This window comes from Herpailurus yagouaroundi, unplaced genomic scaffold, assembly GCF_014898765.1.
Source record: "Herpailurus yagouaroundi ecotype Mexico unplaced genomic scaffold, PumYag 29, whole genome shotgun sequence".
Lineage (NCBI taxonomy): Eukaryota > Metazoa > Chordata > Mammalia > Carnivora > Felidae > Herpailurus > Herpailurus yagouaroundi.
Genome location: NW_024412377.1, coordinates 36,922,472 through 36,941,339, shown reverse-complemented (window position 1 = coordinate 36,941,339; position 18,868 = coordinate 36,922,472). Strand labels below are relative to the sequence as shown.

The 18,868-nt window shown below is 38.3% G+C and overlaps 1 protein-coding gene across 1 annotated transcript in view; it reads left to right on the top strand.

The window, feature by feature from the left end:
• Positions 1-18,868, top strand: part of EMB (embigin) — a 45,967-nt gene that overhangs the window by 12,769 nt on the left and 14,330 nt on the right. Inside the window, exons 3-4 of the mRNA XM_040496746.1 lie at positions 16,401-16,584; positions 16,817-16,905. Of these exons, the coding sequence (XP_040352680.1) occupies positions 16,401-16,584; positions 16,817-16,905 (273 nt within the window). The remainder of the gene's footprint in view (positions 1-16,400; positions 16,585-16,816; positions 16,906-18,868) is intronic.

Below are 18,868 nucleotides of genomic sequence, written 5' to 3'. Positions count from 1 at the left end.
TCATGGTCTGATGGGAGAAACACACCAGTACCTCATCCAATTAGAAGGGAGCATGTAGGAGTCTAAGGCAAAGAGGGCAATGTGCTTGGTGTGCAGGGAGGGGGCAGCTGGTCAGACGTGGGAAGGTTAAGGAAGCCTCTCTAGAAGAGGGACACCAGAGAAGAAGGGAAGGTTCATTTTGATTGGCAGATGCTCTTACGTTTTCATCAATTCTTGCTGGTACGTCCATTCAGATCTCTGCATTGAGGAGGTCCTGGGAGACCTTTAGGCAGGGAAATGAAAGATGCTCCTAAATGAGTCGATGACAGTCCTGTGGAAAAATAAGTAAAGTATTCTGTGCTGAAACTCAGCTCTGCTTTCATTTTCACAGTTTTGGATTCCAGTATTTCAAAAGTAATCTCAGATTTTTTTAAATGAGTAAGAGTAGTTGTCTGTTTTAGTAACAATGTTAAAAGTATAACTAGAATTTAAAATACTGTGAACCCATTTATTGGGTCAATAGCATGTTTTATCCAATACCTGTCTAGTCTTTAACTGTCCTTTTGTCTTAAGAACTGTTTCTCTTTTTCTCATACAAACCGTATGCTTCCCACATCTCCCCTCTGATACTGACCTTTTTGCAGTATGTTTGCACTGACCTTTTTTTGGAGACCATTTCTTATGACTTTGTACAGCTGTTTGTTTTCAGTCTCTATTCCAGTATTTGGAATTATCCTTAATTGTAAAACGTAATCGTGTCTTGTGTTGTTACCTAATTTTTTACTTTTTGCATGTTCTACTTGTTGATTTTCTTTGTCAGATGAAATGTTTCTTCAAGACAGACCCATATGAGAACCTAAGCTTGCAAATCCTTTGACAAGCCAGGTGATGTTGGCAACATCATGTCCCTCACTTACCCAGTAAGGACCCTGAGAAAAAAAGGGTTGGTGTCCGGGAAGAGAGAAAAAAGTGGACTTTTCAGTTGGTATTGGGCTGGTTATTTACTTACTTAACCCGTTTGGAGGGTTTAACTCCTAACTACTCTTTTATTCTAATTCTTCTATTAAAACCAGTATTCCTGCCATTCGGAAGAGACCTAGCACTCACAGTGGTCTATTAGTTATCATCTGCCTTGGCTTGATCAAGCTTTAGTCAGGCTTTTTCTTCCTCCCAGGCCCCTGGACTTTGGTTTGCCCCAAGTCTGAGCAAGCACGAGGCCTGAGCACAGCCGATCATGCTCCCTCCATCCACCAGTTTGTTCTGTTTCCCCTCAAAAGTGCCCACTGACCTGCCCCTCCCCCCCCCCCGCCCCACACCCCTGCTTCCTGTAAAAGGAAAGTGTTTTCTGTTTGGTTCTGAGATACTTGCAGACAGATCCAAAGTCTGGAGCATCTTCCTTACCGCAATAGACTCTTTGAATAAAATCTCTCCTTAGGTAAATCTGGATTCATTTTTATTCGACAAAAGAAAAGATTTGACGTTGATTTTGAAACAGTGGACTTTTGAGCTGGTTGCGTCTTCATGTAGGTTGTTCTCATGGTTCCTGCCCATCGAAATGCTTGGTGTTAGGGACCGCCTTTACTGAAATACAGAAGTTAAGTCTGAAGATGTGTTCAAGCTCATTAGGAACCATGGGCTTTCTTCTTATTGCTGTCACTAGGATTTTTAATCCACTTTATGAGTGGAATGTTTTCATACTGTGATATTGTGTACTTGAACTGCACTTACATTTCTAGGTTGTCCTTATTATTTTCTCTTTCCCTCAGGCCCTTTTAGAAATGGATCTCTCTGTTAGGAGATAAAATGTTTCTTGTAGAGAGATTCAAATATAATACATTAGTTGCACATTTTGGACCATCGTGACGACACTGGCCCAGCTCCTAGCACGCTTACTTACCAAAGATGCTAGAGACTGGGGAAACACAGGATCCTGTGCCTGGAAGAATGGAAAACATGACCTTTGATTCATGGATGCCTGACCATTTACTTATTTTATGTTTTTAAAATGTTGCTAATTATTTACTTAACAGACACATGGGATTGATTGACTACAGACAATGTATATATTTGTAAATATAATGTAGTTCAGTCCTCATAACAACTCTGTGCAGTGGGTACTATTACTATCTGCAATTTGCAGATGAGGAAAAGGAGACACAACGAAATCAAGTGAATTGACCGAGGTCCCAGATGAGAAGTTGAAGCGTGGTTTTGAATCCAGGAAGTGTGCTGCAGGGGGGCCATGCTATTAGTCAGTATATATGCTGTCTTTCTTAATGCCCAATTATCCATTTCCCTCAACAGTATTATTAAAACAGTTATACCTATTTTTTAAAAAAATTTTTTTTCAACGTTTATTTATTTTTGGGACAGAGAGAGACAGAGCATGAACAGGGGAGGGGCAGAGAGAGAGGAAGACACAGAATCGGAAACAGGCTCCAGGCTCTGAGCCATCAGCCCAGAGCCTGACACGGGGCTCGAACTCACGGACCGCGAGATCGTGACCTGGCTGAAGTCAGACGCTTAACCGACTGCGCCACCCAGGCGCCCCTAGTTATACCTATTTTAAGGAAACTTACATTATTTTTGAAAATATATAAAGTTTCAAAAACAATGAAAACAAATAATTTAATTACCTTATTCTTAAATACATTTGTTATAGAAATTACATTTGTGGAGATAATGAATATATTTGCGAAAGTATAACTGATTAAGAATAAGAGGTTTTCTTTTTTTTCCCTTTTTTTCCCCTTTTCTGATATCATTGGGCTTTTAAAACTGCTCTTTTGATAATGGACTTTTTTTTTTTTACATCACTAATTTTTCCATTGTCAGTGTTTGAAATTCATTGTTTGTGTTACAGCAGTTAGAGTGTTTTCTTTATTGTTACTTTATTCTTTTTTCTTTCCCTCTGCATATTATAGTGTTTGGTATCTCAATCAATGTGTTATAGTTTAACTAAAGAAGTTAAAATCAAAACATCAGCGGGCAGTTTTCTTGACCATCCTGGTAATGTTGGGGTAGGCTCTCCCTGATGACAAATTTTATTTGCCATGTTGAAATGTTAGCAGCTGGCCTGGCAAGGTCCTGGTGAAACGGGGAGTCAGACAAAGCAGTCACTAATGGAATAGATATTTAAATTAAGGTATGGAGTGAAATTTGAGAAGAGTCGTTAAGGTTGGGAAAGGAAGGTAGGCGTGTTGCCTAGAGCTAGAGGAAGGAAGTCAGGGTTAGGACCTCTCAGACTCTAACCTGGTCCGTGAGATTGAGAAAAAGGATTCAGGAAGAGAGAAAAAGAAATGGACTTTTTAGTCGAAAAAGAAAAAGAATAATGAGTCCCTTACATTTGGCTGCTCAGACGCCTTGTGGCAGAGAAGACAGAATGATTGCGAGGAGGAGGTTCAAATGGGTGTGATGTTTCTCAGGGCCAGACTCTCAGTCATCACACCTTCTGTAGACGCTGCTGATGTACAGAGAAAAACGAAGTGAATATTAGCATTCAGAGTGACAGAAAGATATGGAAGAGGGAGCCACCGTAGTGATATAAGTGGCAGTAGCTGCACTCATTCACCATGGTTTCTCATTAGCAGAAATACTGACCTTTTAAACGGGATAATTCTTTGTTGTAGGGGCAGTGGGGCTACTGGGGGGCACTGGAGGATGTTTGGTAGCATCCCTGGCCTCTACCTACTAGATTTGAGTAGCACTCACCAAGTCGTGGCAATCGAAAAGGTCTCCACACGGTGCCACCCACATGTCCCCTGGGGAGGCAAAATCTACCCAGTTGAGAACCACTGCTCTATACCTAAAGAACAGCTGTGTAACTGTGCCCCACCCTGTCAACATGAGAAGACAAATGATTTAATAATCACGTGGTTGTTAACATTGGGTGAAGAATCTAATGAAAAAGTTAGATGATGGTGGTAAGGAGCAGGGACGGGACATCCTAGCATAAGTGGGACGGGGAACCTGATAGGATATAGTCCCATCTCTTCCCTTGTCTGCTGCTTACATTCAAATCTTCCCAGTCTTTCAGAATTAAGTCAAAAGCTACATCTTCAATAAAGCACATATAGAGAAGTAGTTTCTGTTTCTCTGATATGTATTTAGCATTTTAGGGTTTTTTTTAATGTTTATTTATTTTTGACAGAAAGAGACAGAGTGTGAGCGGGAGAGGGGCAGAGAAAGAGGAAGACACAGAATCAGAAGCAGGCTCCTGATAGCACAGAGCCTGACGTGGGACTCAAACTCATGAAACGAGAGATCGTGACCTGAGCTGAAGTCGAATGCTTAACTGACTAAGCCACCCAGGCACCCTTGTATTTAGCACTTTAAATTAATTTTTAATTACATAAGTAAAAGTGAGTTGATTTTCAAAAATATTGAAACATTTTGGGGCGCCTGGGTGGCTCAGTTGGTTGAGTGTCCAACTTTGGCTTAGGTCATGGTCTCCCGGTTTGTGGGTTCAGGCCCTGCGTCAGGCTCTGTGTTGATGGCTCAGAGCCTGGAGCCTGTTTTGGCTTCTGTGCCTCCCTCAGTCCCTGCCCCTCCCATACTCATGCTCTGTCTCTCTCTGCCTCTCAATAATAAATAAACATTAAAAAAATATTGTAACCTTTTATTTCCAGCAATATAGTAAATTAGGGAATCTGAAAATCCTCCTACCATATCTAGAAAATTTAAAATATCTCAAACATTCTTTTAAGTATTTAGTTAAGTACACAAAAAGTAAAAACAATATCTGCCAGCCAAAACTGATGACCAGGCATCAAGTTTGTGAACTGATGTGTTGGTTTTCTTTGTGTTTGTCAACAAGGTGTTTGAGTTCCAAGAGCCACAGATCTGAGAATAAGGCCTTGAATCTAAGCGAGGAGGGGAGCTCGAACTGAAAATCCCCAGAAAGCCGATCCTTCCAGAAAGGTGGAACTGAAAACCGCCAGAAGGCTATAAATACAGTGAAAAGAGGTTTGGCCTAGGAAGTGGGAAGGGGTGGGGAACAGTGGGTTAGCACCAGGCCATGATTTTAGCCTTGGTTTAGCCTTGTTCTGCATCAAAAACAAAGACCCTGAGTACTCAAAGTCAAGGGCCTGCCCTCAATGAGATTTAGAGTGCACATTTACATTACTTGGATTATACAGGAGCCTGCAAGCTGAAAAATAACACAAACATGACCCTGGCAGGTATTAATTCTGCAGAGAAGCAAATGAAAAAACTTTATGGAAGGACACATCACCTGCTCTGGCTGTGGAATCTCTACTGAGGACTTACAAGTCAGAAATACAAAATACAGTGGAGTAGTCCCCAAGACTGAGAGTCAACTGAGGAACAGCAGGATTAGATTGTCTAGAGTTGTTATATCATAGAAATAGTAGGTAGAGGTATAGAAGAAGAAATATTAAAACATGAGAAAATATTACGCTATCAAAAAAAAAAAAAAAAAACAAAGCATGTTTGAAAAATAGCCAAATAGAATTTCTGGTGTTGAAAACAACTTGTCAGAGGAAGTCAAAGCCCTTTTGCACAACCCCTGCTTCTGTCTCAAGTCTCTCCTCTCCAGGAGTAACCTCTGTTCAATGTGTGTGTGTGTGTGTGTGTGTGTGTGTGTGTGTGTGTGTTTGTATTCATAGAAACTATAGAGTACTGTGTGCATTGTTTTGTATTCTTTAAAATTAGTGTTTTAAACCCAAATGTATTGTTCTGCATATTGCTTTCTGTTATCATTCAGTATTAATTCTTGAAGATCTAGCCATATTACATGGGCATAGCGTGTTTCTTTTACTTGTGCACACAGTATAAATATACCAGCCTTCTTAGACATTTTCCTCTCAATGTACCCCAGTTTGTTGAACTTTCATTCTATTGTAAACCGTTCAATAATGAACACTTCTTTCTACATCTCTCTCTCTGGGCATGACTGCATGTGCTCCTCTAGGGATAATACCACATAGTAGAATTGCTGAATCAGAAATTATGTGCATTTTAATTTTAATACAGACTTGCAATTTGCCCTCTAAAGTGACAGTTTACCTCTCCCTTAGTCCCATATTTGACTATAATTCTCCCTCGATCCTAACCAGCTCTTGATACTATTAAACTCTTTGGTTTTTGGCAGCATGAGCGCTAAAAGCTGTATCACTTTTGTTTTAATTTGCATTTTGGAGTTGGACATACTTATTTATATATATGTATATGTGTGTTCGTTAACATCCTGTATCCATTTATCTATTGGGCTTATATATTTTTAAATTGATGTCTGGAAGACAGCTATAAATTTTAAGTACTGATTTGTACTTTTTACTGAAATTACAAATACTGTCTCCCAGTTGTCTTTAAACATTTGCATGGTGTTTTTTATTGTGAGGAAGTTTCACTGTTTTTGTTTTCTCCTATCATTTTTATAGAAGTATTTTCATAGGAGTTTTTCACCTTTCAGTTTTCAATCCATTTGAAATGTACTTTTATTTACTGTGTGTGATAGGCCACTAACTTTATTAAATTATTTTTGTGTAGATAGCCATTGTCTCAACCCTCAGTATTGAATAGTTCTCCTTCTTCCTTTAGCTTTGAAACATCACCCTAATCATATTCCAAATTCCCATGTGCTATTCTGTTCCTTTATTGTTTCAATGTGTTTTGGACATTTTATGAGTTGGGCACAGTAAGAAATGAATTTACCTTATAACCTGATTCACCACCCATGCACACGCAGCACACACACATGCACACACACACTAAACAAAATGTTCATTAAGCTATGCCCACACCTAATAGTTGTGTTACACTGATAATTTCTCTTCTCTTCTAATTCATTAAAAAACAAATCTCGTGGTAACTGTTATCTTGACTTCTTGACCACTAATAGTTTCCAAGTTGCAATCCAGAAATTTTATTCCATTAATTTCCTGGTGTTTTCTAGCATCATGAATACATTAATATTACTTTTGTGAAACATTATGATACATCTTTATATCTTTGTTCTTTTCTTTTTAATAGGTTTTCCAATGTCCTGTATTTTTACTCTTTCATGTAGATTTTTTTGGAATCAAATTCCACAACAAATACTGCTTGGTTTTTGACTGATTTTTCACTGAATCTGTAGAATAATTTGGAGGGGAATGAATGATTTTCTGATATTATATCATCACCTGTGATTTAAATCTCATTCGACGTAGAATATCTATTACAATTAATTCTTTTCCTTTTTAAAATATATTAAAGAAATATACCCTATGACCCAGCAATTGCACTACTACATATTTATCCAAGGGATACAGGTGTGCTGTTTTGAAGGGACACATGCACCCCCATGTTTATAGCAGCACTATTAACAATAGCCAAACTATGGAAAGAGCCCAAATGTCCATTGGATGGATGAATGGATAAAGAAGATGTGGTATATATACACAATGGATTATTACTTGGCAATCAAAAAAAATGAAATCTTGCCATTTGCAACTATGTGGATGGAACTGGAGGGTATTATGCTAAGTGAAATTAGTCAGAGAAAGACAAAAATCATATGACTTCACTCATACGAGGACTTTAAGAGACAAAACAGATGAACATATGGGAAGGGAAACAAAAATAATATAAAAGCAGGGAGTGGGACAAAACATAAGAGACTCATAAATATGGAAAACAAACAGGGTTATTGTAGGGGGTGTGGGAGGAGGGATGGGCTAAATGGGTAAGGGGCACTAAGGAATCTACTCCTGAAATCCTTGTTGCACTATATGCTGACTAATTTGGATGCAAATTTAAAAAAAAGGAAAAAGAAAAATAAGAAAATAAAAATTGTATGTATTTAGGGCGTGCGGAATACTGATTTGTTATACATATATAGTGCAATGTTGCTATAGTCAATGAATTAACATAGCATCTCACAAAGTTGGTTTTTTTGCATGATGGGCACACCTGAAATTTACTGTCTTAGCATATTTGCAGTGTTCAGTACGGTGTTACTAAGTGTAGTCTTTATGCTGTACATTAGCTCTCTAGTCTTACCCTGCAGAATTGCAGCTTTGTACCTTTTGACCAGCATCTCCTCATTTCCCCCACTCCTCCAATCCCTGGCAACCATCCTTCTACTCTCTCTGCTTCTACAAGTTCAACTTTTTTCTTTCTATTTTTAGGTTCCACGTAAAAGTGAAACTATACAGTATTTGTCTCTTCCTGTCTGGCTTATTTCACTTAGCATAATGTCCTCCAGGTTCATCCCTGTTATCGTCAAAGGCAGAGTTTCCTTCTTTCTCACAGCTGAATAATGTTCCATCCTTTTTATCCATCCTTCTTTCTATGGGCACTTGGCTTGTTTCCACATCTTAGCTCTCGTGAACAATGCTGCAGTGAGCATGGCAGTGCTGATATCTCTTTGAAATCCTGATTTCATTTCCTTTAGGTATTTACCCAGAAATGGGATTGCTGGATCATATGGCAGTTCTGTTTTTAATTTTTTGAGGAATCTCCATACTGTTTTCCATACTGGCTAAACCAATTTACATTCCCACTCGCAGTGTACAGGAGTTCCCTTTTCTTAAGTATCTGTTGGCCGTTTGTATCTCTTCTTTCGAGAAATGTTTATTAGCTCCTTTGCTTGTTTTTATTTTATTTTATTTTATTTTATTTTATTTTATTTCATTTCATTTCATTTCAATTTATTTATTTATTTATTTATTTATTTATTTATTTATTTATTTATTTATTTTAGAGAGAGAGATTGAGAGTGAGCAGTGGAGAGGGGCAGGGGGGAGAGAGAGTCTTGAGCAGGCTCCACACTCAGTGTGGAACCCAACACGGGGCTCTATCTCATGACCTTGAGATCATGACCTAAGCCTAAATAAATCAAGAGTCAGATGCTTAACCAACTGAGCCACCTGCGTAGCCCTACTATACAGAAACCTATTAGTTTGCTATAGTTCCACATGTTTATATTTGTTTTTGTTGCTCATATCCATGAAATCATTGCCCACACCAATGTCAAAAAGCTTGTCCCCCAGGCCTTCTATTTCTCCAGGTTTATGATTCGGATGGAAACCAAAGTCTAGAATATGCCAAAGACCTAAGGAGGGCAGACAGCAAGAAACCCTGAAATCATCTGGTTAAGATATTGTTGCTAGTACTGTACTCTTGATATCAATGCTCAGAGTAAAGGCACCTAGTAGATTTTTAGTACAATCGTGAATGAATGGATGAATGAAAGGCACATAGTAGGTGTTCAGTAAATAAGTTTTGAATGAATGACTATATGAACACATACCCTATCATTGCTAGACGTTTGCCATTGCTGTGTGATTAATTTCTCAATTCTGTGTAGGGCCTTTAGTCATTCTCTCTAATTTTAAAGTCCTGGATGGGAGAATATGATTTGTCAAGTGGCCATGCCCTTACCCTCAGAGAGGTAGAAGAAATATCTGGTTTTTCGGCTTACATAGTGACTGAGGGGGCTTTGCCTCTCGTTAAAACTTACACATATGGGAATGGTATTCAGATTCTGGTTATCAAAAATATGATAATCTACTACTACAGTGTTGGATTAATTTTGTGTTAGTTATCTGGAAATAATAGTAACCTGTTTTATTACTAAAACAGTTTAACTATTGTATTTTCTCTCTAACTGATATGAACAGTTATTACAGTACCTCCTATTCCTTATGTTGTATAAAAAGGTATTTAGTTGATGGATTATTACTCAATGCTATACCCTCAAATTAAAGGCTACATTGTTGAAAACAAGAAGAAATGTGCCTTTCTAAAATTCAAATGGAACCATGTCCCTTTTAAATGGTTATTTGAAATGATTTCAAGTCAGTTTAGAAAGTAGAGAAATAACCGTTATACCTGGTACTAAGTGACCAGCAGGAACTTCGTTTAATGAAGTTTAACTAACATCTTTTCTTGGCTAATTTTATAACATTTTCCATCATATTGCTGAATCTTTGAATTATGGTTGGTAAACCCGGCTTCATTTGTGTAGAAGCCATCTACATTTTCTAGTATTTCCCTGACTTTTGATGCTGCCTGCATAAAATTCCAAAACTTTTGAGACTAAGCTGTGCTTATATAACACCAGTCACATCGTTCCTAGAGCTTGAGGGATTCCAAAGGGAAGACTTGGAGACTTTGTGTGTGTGTGTGTGTGTGTGTGTGTGTGTGTGTGTGTGTGTGTGTATAGACACACGTATACATACACATACATACTTTTCTTACATACATTAAAAAAAATTTTTTTAACATTTATTTATTTTTTGAGAGGCCGAGACAGAGCACGAGCAGGGGAGGGGCAGAGGGAGAGGGAGGCACAGAATCTGAAGCAGGCTCCAGGCTCTGAGCTGTCAGCACAAAGCCCGACGTGGGGCTCGAACCCACAAGCTGTGAGATTATGACCTGAGCCAAAGTCACATACCCAACCGACTAAGCCACCCAGGTGCCCCTTATTATATACTTTTTAAATATACATTTTATACTCAGGTTAGGCTTAAACCCATTTAGGTTTCTTGTGCGTGTTGGTGAGTTTCTGTTCTAAGGTTATGGAATTCAGGAGCCACATATATTTTATTATTTATTTATTTATTTATTTAATTTTATTTTTTAATTTACATCCAAGTTAGCATATAGTGCAATAATGTTTTCAGGAGTAGATTCCAGTGATTCATCCCCTATCTATAACACCCAATGCTCATCCCAAGTGTCTTCCTTAATGCCCCTTACCATTTAGCCCATCCCCCCACCAACAGCCCCTCCAGCAACCCTCAGTTTGTCCTCTGTATTTAAGATTCTCTTATATTTTGTCCCCCTCCCTGTTTGTATATTATTTTTGCTTTCCTTCCTTTATGTTCACCTGTTTTGTATCTTAAATTCCACATATGAATGAAGTCATATGATATTTGTCTTTCTCTGACTAATTTCACTTAGCATAATATCCTCTAATTCCATCCACGTAGTTACAAATGGCAAGATTTCATTGTTTTTGATTGCCAAGTAATACTCCATTGTGTGTGTGTGTGTGTGTGTGTGTGTGTGTGTGTGTGTGTGTATCACATCTTCTTTATCCATTCATCCATCGATGGACATTTGGGCTCTTTCCATACTTTGGCTATTGTTGATAGTGCTGCTATAAACTTGGGGGTGCATGTGTCCCTTCGAAACAGCACACCTGTATCCCATGGATAAATGCCTAGTAGTGCAATTGCTGGGTCGTAGGGTAGTTCCATATTTAATTTTTTGAGGAACCTCCGTACTGTTTTCCAGAGTGGCTGCACCAGCTTGCATTCCCACCAGCAGTGCAAAAGAGATCCTCTTTCTCTGCATCCTCGGCAACATCTGTTGTTGCCAGAGTTGCTAATGTTAGCCACTCTGACTAGTGTGAGGTAGTATCTTACTGACAAACCATGTGTATTTTAGACTCTATCACATCAGTATTGTGCTGATCAGATGGCATCTAAATAACAGATGCAGAGAAAAAAAATGATCATGATTCTTTACTTCAATATGAAATTTAATTTGGGAAGAGCTGAAAATTACAAGAAGCAAGGAGCAATTTTCTTGTGTTACTGTACAAATTTTGAATATGAAGTTTAAGATACCATATTTTATTCTTATTCAGAGGAATTGTTTCATAAAGTCAGTTAAACTCCATACAGTAAGAAGCATCATATAAATGGAGCTACAAAATGTTAAAAATAGGAATCCGTTTTGTGTACAGATGTTGGCCTCATGTTAGAGTGGCCTTCTGACAATTTCTGTCAGGATTCTAAATGTTCCATCTATATTTTAGGATGTAACATGGGACCTCATTGACATCTACAGTAAAATAAAGAAGAGCCCTATATTTCCTATCTCTGCCCCAGTCAGAATTGTCCCATTTTACCAGTTTTTTTTATGTTGTGGTACATTTAACTCTTGCAAATAAAAGTTACTGCTTTTAAAGCATGTTTGGAAACACTGTCTTATGCAAGAAATTTCAATTTGCCTTTTTCACTTTTTTTTCTATAGAAGAACAAAGTAGACTTTTATTTTGAGTGATATGATTCCTAAATAGACCCATTAAGGTCCTACTGTTGTCATTTCTCTGAAGATTTCAAATTGCTTAAATGTCCATATACTTAAAAACTTTTAATTATGAAAATAAAAGAGAATTAGGAAAATAAGAGACAGATGTAAATTACCATTTGACTTTAAGAACAGCCTTTTAAAAATATAGTTCAGAAATTGAGCAATTGGGTATAGTCTTAGAAATGTTGATTTCATGGATGTTTTTGCAACACTCCAAAATAGCAGAAATACATTGCAGTTGTGGTTTTGGGGAAGTTGAAACATTGTCCATTGAGTTCAATGGACATATTAGTTTGTTGGCTAACTACAAAATAGAGGCAAAACTTTTTACATATTTTTGATCTTCTGATAGGAAAGCAAGCTGCAGAAGCTTCTGCGAAGTATTACAAGAAGCAGGGAGGTGACAAGGAAGGCTGAGAAACTGGCCTGACACAGAGAAAGGCTACACGCATTCAGTTGAAAGTGTGAATGTTTAAAGTATGTTGATCACACCATCTGTCATCACATTGCTATGTTGCTGCATTATAAGTTTATTTCATCTTTTATTCATATTTTCTTTCATTTAAGATCGCAGTTTAATAGTTTGAAAGTGATGAGGAAGCGCATTCCATTATCATAAGAATTTCGTATCTTTGAGAGTCGGTACACATCATTGGTTGTAAGAATCCAAACCCGGCCACACCTAATTTTGTATTAACATCTGTCGTTGTCTTGATATGTGATCTAGAGAAAGATGGGTAACCTTCCTTTGCCTCAGCTTCCTCATCTATGAAGTAGGAATGATAAAAATGGTACTTATGTCATAGAACTGCTATAAAGATGGAATGATGTGAAAAATAGATAACTTTAGGTAACACATAGCTTTTGTTATATTCCCCAGTGAGATAAATGGTGAGAGGAACTTAAGTGGGGCAATTATTCAGCAATTAATATATTACTAACATTTACCCCATGATAGCTCATTTAATTCTTTCTGCGGTCTCAGGAAATATGTATTGTGCCATTTTACAATTGAGGAAACTGAGGTGTCCAACATGAAGATACTTTGTATTGCCCTGTCAGCAACGTCAGGCAAGGAACCTGACACTGGGCTGCTGCCTTGTGAAATGGGGGTGAAAATTCATATTCTAACTTCCTAATGTTGGAAGGCTCCAATGAGCCACATCACTGAAAAGACCGTGGTGTCCCAGAGTCACCTTCTGGAATGTAAAGGCCTCCTGCTAGGAGTGATAGTGCTGCCATGTCTTCTCGCGAGTCCTCCCACAAGAAAGATAGTCTGTTGTCAGCCCCACGAGGTGCCAGGGAAATAATGCAAGGGTCAAAATAGCCTTCTCTGGGTGCTCCGGCCTCTCAGGCCTCTGGCAGCTCGATGGCCTGCAGCTCCAAGGCCTGGGACTCCTCATTCTGAGCAGGGGTGCCTTGCCAGCATAAAGTCTGCTGAGCAGAGGCCAGCAGTAATGACTGACACTCAGCTTAGCCCTGGGGAAAAGACTCACAGAAATCTCCAAAGACTTTGTCCCTGAAGCAACAAGTGAGCAGTTTTGCAGAATGTGAAAGAATTTTCAGTAGACGCGCCTTGGACATTTTGACCTCCTGTGGCCCCTTCCTTCTCTGTAAGTTAAGATTTCCTGTCACACAGCAGCAAGGAGATAAAGCAAACTAGCTGAGCTTTCTAAGGATCCCCGAAGAACCAGCAAAGACCATAACTGCTATGAGCAAATGCTGAAGAAATGCAGACCCCTCCAGATGGGTGCAGTCATTCAGTATTTGTCCTTCCATGGCTGGCTTAGTTCACTTGTGGTTGGTGTCCTTGGGGTCCATCCATGTTGTTGCATGTTGCCAATTTCCATCTCTTTTGGTGGAAATTGATTCCATCTTTTGATTTCCACCTCTCTCTGTCTCTCTCTCTCTCAGAGTAAATAAAATACATTTTAAAATGTTTTTAAAAATCCAGGATACCAAGGTGACATATTTTGAGGGGAGTGTGTCCTGAATCACCTCAAAGGCATAAATTAAAAGTGGCTGGAGACAACTGGGCAAATATATTTGCATTTCAGAGGTGGAATCCACTGAACTCTCCCATATGTGATTCAGTGTTGTGGGTCAGGGGAAGAGAAGGCTAATGCATCTCCCTTGGATATATTGAGTTTGAAGCACCTGCGGGATATCTAGGTTTAGATGCTCAGTAGACACCCAGAGTTATGGACATGGGGATCCAGAAGCAAGTCTGGAATGGAGCTAAGAGTTTTGTGAATAAAGGATATTAGAGATAATAGTTGAATCCAACATGGGAGTGTCAAATTGAAAAGGAAAGGGGCCAGAGAGCAAAGTCCCAAGGGATACCACATTTATGGGTAGTTGGAGGAGTTTGTGTGGCCAGCAAAGTATTAAAATCCTGAAATAGAAGCAAGGGAAAGAGAATTTCAAGGCATATGTAGTCCCTGGCAATGGCTGATACTTGGGAGACATTAAATAAAACATGAGCTGTGAAAAGAGGTAGTCAGGTTAAACAACACCATTTTTAACCTATGGTAAAGCACTTTTTGTAATGTGGTAATAAGATACCAGAATATGCTATATTGGGTGAAGGCAGAGACTGTAGAGAACTCCTTTATGAAATTGACCAGTGAAGTAAATTTCTTCATTTGACAGAGACAGGACTAACTTTTAAGGGTACCCCAGAGCTAAAGGCGAATGAGGAACAGAAGACAGAAGCTTAGGACCGAATATAAAAAATCTTAAAACATTGTCTCATGCTTACTAGTACCTAGTCTTATTTTTGGTGTACTCAGAAAATGAGCCAAAACGTGTAAATTCCTTCAGTTTGTCTGACTCAGTTTTTTTCCCTGTATAACTGAATGTTGTTAAGATCTGTTTATACCTAGGTGTTTTTGTTTTTGTTTTTTACTCAGCACTCTTGTAATTCCGAGAGCAGTTATTTCAAGCTTGTGCTCACCAAGCACCTCACACTACCTGTGCTACCTTTGCACCTGGTCATTGCTTAAGGAAGCATTTCTGAAAAGTTTTAAGTGGAATTAAAAGTGATGTTATGCTACTTAGGTTCTCTTTTTTCTTTTCCACATTTTTGGCTCTGCCTTCTGCTTTTAGTGATACCACGCTACTGAGCATGAGATTGAGAAACATGTTTATATAAGGCAGTGCCCTCCCACAAACACAACCCTTTACTTCCCTTTAAGAGTAACCAGCACTACTCTGATTTTTATACAGTCACAGCCTTGGTTTTTAAAATTGTTTTATTACGCAGGTGTACATCCCTAAATATTACAGGTTGGTCTTAGTTCCTTTTCTAAAGGCGTGTTTTTAAAGTATCTTTTTATTTTTAGGTTCGTTTCTTTCCCTTTTCTAATTTATCAGTTGACAAAACCAGATCATTTGTCTTGTAGAGTTTTCTCACACTCCAGATTTTGTTGATCACTTTCACGGGGTGCAGTTTAACATGTTTTTCCCATCCTCTGTATTTCCTGTAAATTGGTAGATGGATCTAGAGACTTCGTTTCAGGACCCTCTCCCCCTTTATTTTATTTTATATTTTGGGACAAAAGTACAGCTTAGGTAGTGGGGTGTTCCTCCCCAAGGGACACACAATTGTGTGTTGGGGAGGGTTGCAGCAATTCATGCAAAATGCCCAGATCTGCGACATCATCGTGTCAGATTTCTAGAGTTTCTTCATTCATTTGCTGGATACCGATATATTCTTGTCAGAACTACAAAGAACATGATTCCTGAAAGGAGTCCCAACAGTTACTTCATTCTCTCCCTTAGGTTTCCTTTGTTTTTGCAGTTGGACTGTTTCTGTGCTATCAGCATAAAGCACTCCTTTATACAGTGCTCATTCCCTATATCCTTGTCAGCTAGAGATTTTAAAATTAACATCATAGCCTTAGGCTTTTGCTATTCTGTCAATGTAACAAACCCTTTCTTCAGCTGTGACAATGAAAAAGATTAATATAGGAAACCTAATCTATATAGACAGAGGAATAATTCTTCAAAGGAATGTTACATTAAGAAACTATTGAGGCACCCGGGTGGCTCAGTCGGTCTGCGTCTGACTTTGGCTCATTTCATGGTCTCATGGTTCATGGGTTTGAGCCCCACATCGGGCTCTGTGCTGACAGTTCAGAACCTGGAGCCTGCTTCAGATTCTGTGTCTCCCTCTTTTTCTGCTCCTCCCCCACTCATGCTCTGTCTCTCTCCCTCCCTCTCTCTCAAAACTAAGTAAACATTAAAAAAAAGGTTGATAGAGCATTGTTATTGATTACTTAAAACTGCTGTATATATATATATATTGGGTCTCCCCTAAGTGTAACTTTACATCTTTTTTTTTCTTGGTTTTCTTTTGTGGCTAATAGAACATTCCAATGTACCGGTGGAAAAAAATATCACTTTAGAAAGACCTTCTAATATAGAACTCACATGCCAAATCACAATATCTAGGGGTGTGAATTCAGTAAATGTGACTTGGAAAAAAGGTGATGAACTACTTGAGAATTATCTCACCAATGCAACAGGATGCATCCTGTATGCCCAGTACATGTAAGTATATAACATTTTGAACTGCATGGCTAGATGAAATTTGTTAGCTTCTTAACATTTTTGCTGACTGGGCATTCTTTCCTTTGCTCTCTCTTGAAAGTTATGCTAATGTTCTATTTTGCATATTTACGGGACTGTTTCTATTTTAGAATTTTGACTGAATGCTAAGTCTTTTTCAGTTTGATCAAGAAGTGTTTTGAGAACTAAGTCTGTATTAATAAATTCTCTTTAGGTTTACCATCATTAATAGCAAACAAATGGGAAGCTATTCTTGTTTCTTTGGAGGAGAAAAGGAACAAAGAGGTACATTTAACTTCAAAGGTCAGTACTAATAATTTATAGAGTGATAATTTCAGCATTAAATTTTTAAAATTCTAAATATCCAAATATTTAACTTGTCATTAAAGCACTAAACATAATGAGCTGAGAGAAAATCATATGCTTTTCACTGAATCCTAAGTTGTGACCTTAAAAATGGAGCTTCCCAGTCTTCCCAGTGGTAGACTTTGTGTTTCCCAATCGACTTGCCATCCAGCCCCCCTCCCCTAGATTAAAGCACAAATTTTAGTTTGAAAGATTGGAGTGCCAGGTTATTTGCAAGTCATAACAGTCTCTTGAGTTCATTTATTTTTTTCATTTGCTTAGCCCGCTAAACTCAGAGCTTTTATACTATCCCTCTAGTATCTGTTATTGCACCCCTGGACTGTGAGAATGCGATCTGGTGTTATGTATCTATCAGTGGCTCCAGGACTTAGGGGTTTCAGGGATCCATAACATTTAAAAATAATATGGAGATACACAAAGGGTTGCCTGTTTTTGGTCTCCTCAAATAAGGACACACTCCAGAATACAATCCATAGTACTCTCCTGTGGTACAAACAAAGGTAAATCAGAGTATTTTACTTTTACTATCATTAAACCAAAACCTTAAAGCTCTCAATCTCATAATAAAGACTGATCTTTGAGTTGGATAATTATCTTCATGAAAAACCCCTATTTTGTGATGGATTCGTGAACCACAATGTCCATGCTAGTATTTGGGAAATGTGGTCTGTTGCCATATTCACTATTTTGGGCTTTGCTTTACATTAATTTCCCAGGGTACATGAGAAATTGTTCTCTACTTTTCCTGAAAATTTTGAAGTCTGGCTAGCTGCTCTGACAAAATATGGATACCATCTCCAAAGCCCCATCAATAGCAGAATGGCCTTCTTCAGTATTGTCTTGATTTAAGATGGTTTGCTCCTACATCCCTCCCTATATTCCCTCTATACTCACAGATTTGTTTCCTTCATGTGGTTTTGTAAATGTTCCTACTCGGTAAATGTAATAAATCCTTGTGTTCATGCAATTTGGTCTCTGCAAAGGCAGAAACTATTACCATCCTTTGATTATTTGATCATGGACATTCTCTCTTAACCTCTTTTCCTCTGTTTGCTTAATTTAATTTAGTAAAGGATAGATACACTATACATTTCCTTCTCTTATTCCCTTCCTTCCCTTGTCTTTGTCTCTCCTTCCTCTTCCCCCTCACCCAGTCCCCTCTTCCCTTCCTTCCTTCCTAATGAGCTAAAAGAATATTAAACACATATGCATACACACAATCCTAGTAAACATTTTATTGAGTCTCCCTTCAATGTGTAAAGAAATCCTATAGTTTTGAGGAAATACTCATCAAATCTTCAGGCTTAAAATGATTCCAGGAGATTCAATTTTAAAAATTGCTTTCCCCCCCTCCTAAATAGTACTTTTTTCTAAAAATATGTACTAGTGGGGCACCTGGGTGGCTCAGTTGGTTAAGCGTCCGACTTCAGCTCAGGTCGTGATCTCATGGTTTGTGAGTTTGATCCCCGCATCAGGCTTTGTGCTCAGAGCCTGGAACCTGCTTCAGATTCTGTGTCTCCCTCTCTCTCTGTCTCTCCCCCTCTCTCACTCTGTCTCTTTCTCTCTCTCTCAAAAATAAATAATAAAATAAAATATTTATTAAAAAATAAAATAAAATAAATAAAAATATGTACTAGTAATGCCTGTTCAGAATTTAAATATTGAATATATCATGCTTTTTCCTATCAGCTCTCTTATAATAAATTACTTAAATTATTATTTAGTAGTGATTTCTCCTGCCTCTAATGTGAAGATGAACAGAAGCATTTTACTTTTCAATGTGCCAATACACTTAATGCTGAGTGTTCTTGGAGAAGGCCTCTGGATTCCATATCTATTTTGTGATATCTAGGCTAATTCTGGCTGGTCTCCGGAGCACCAACACAAGGCCTAGGTTTGA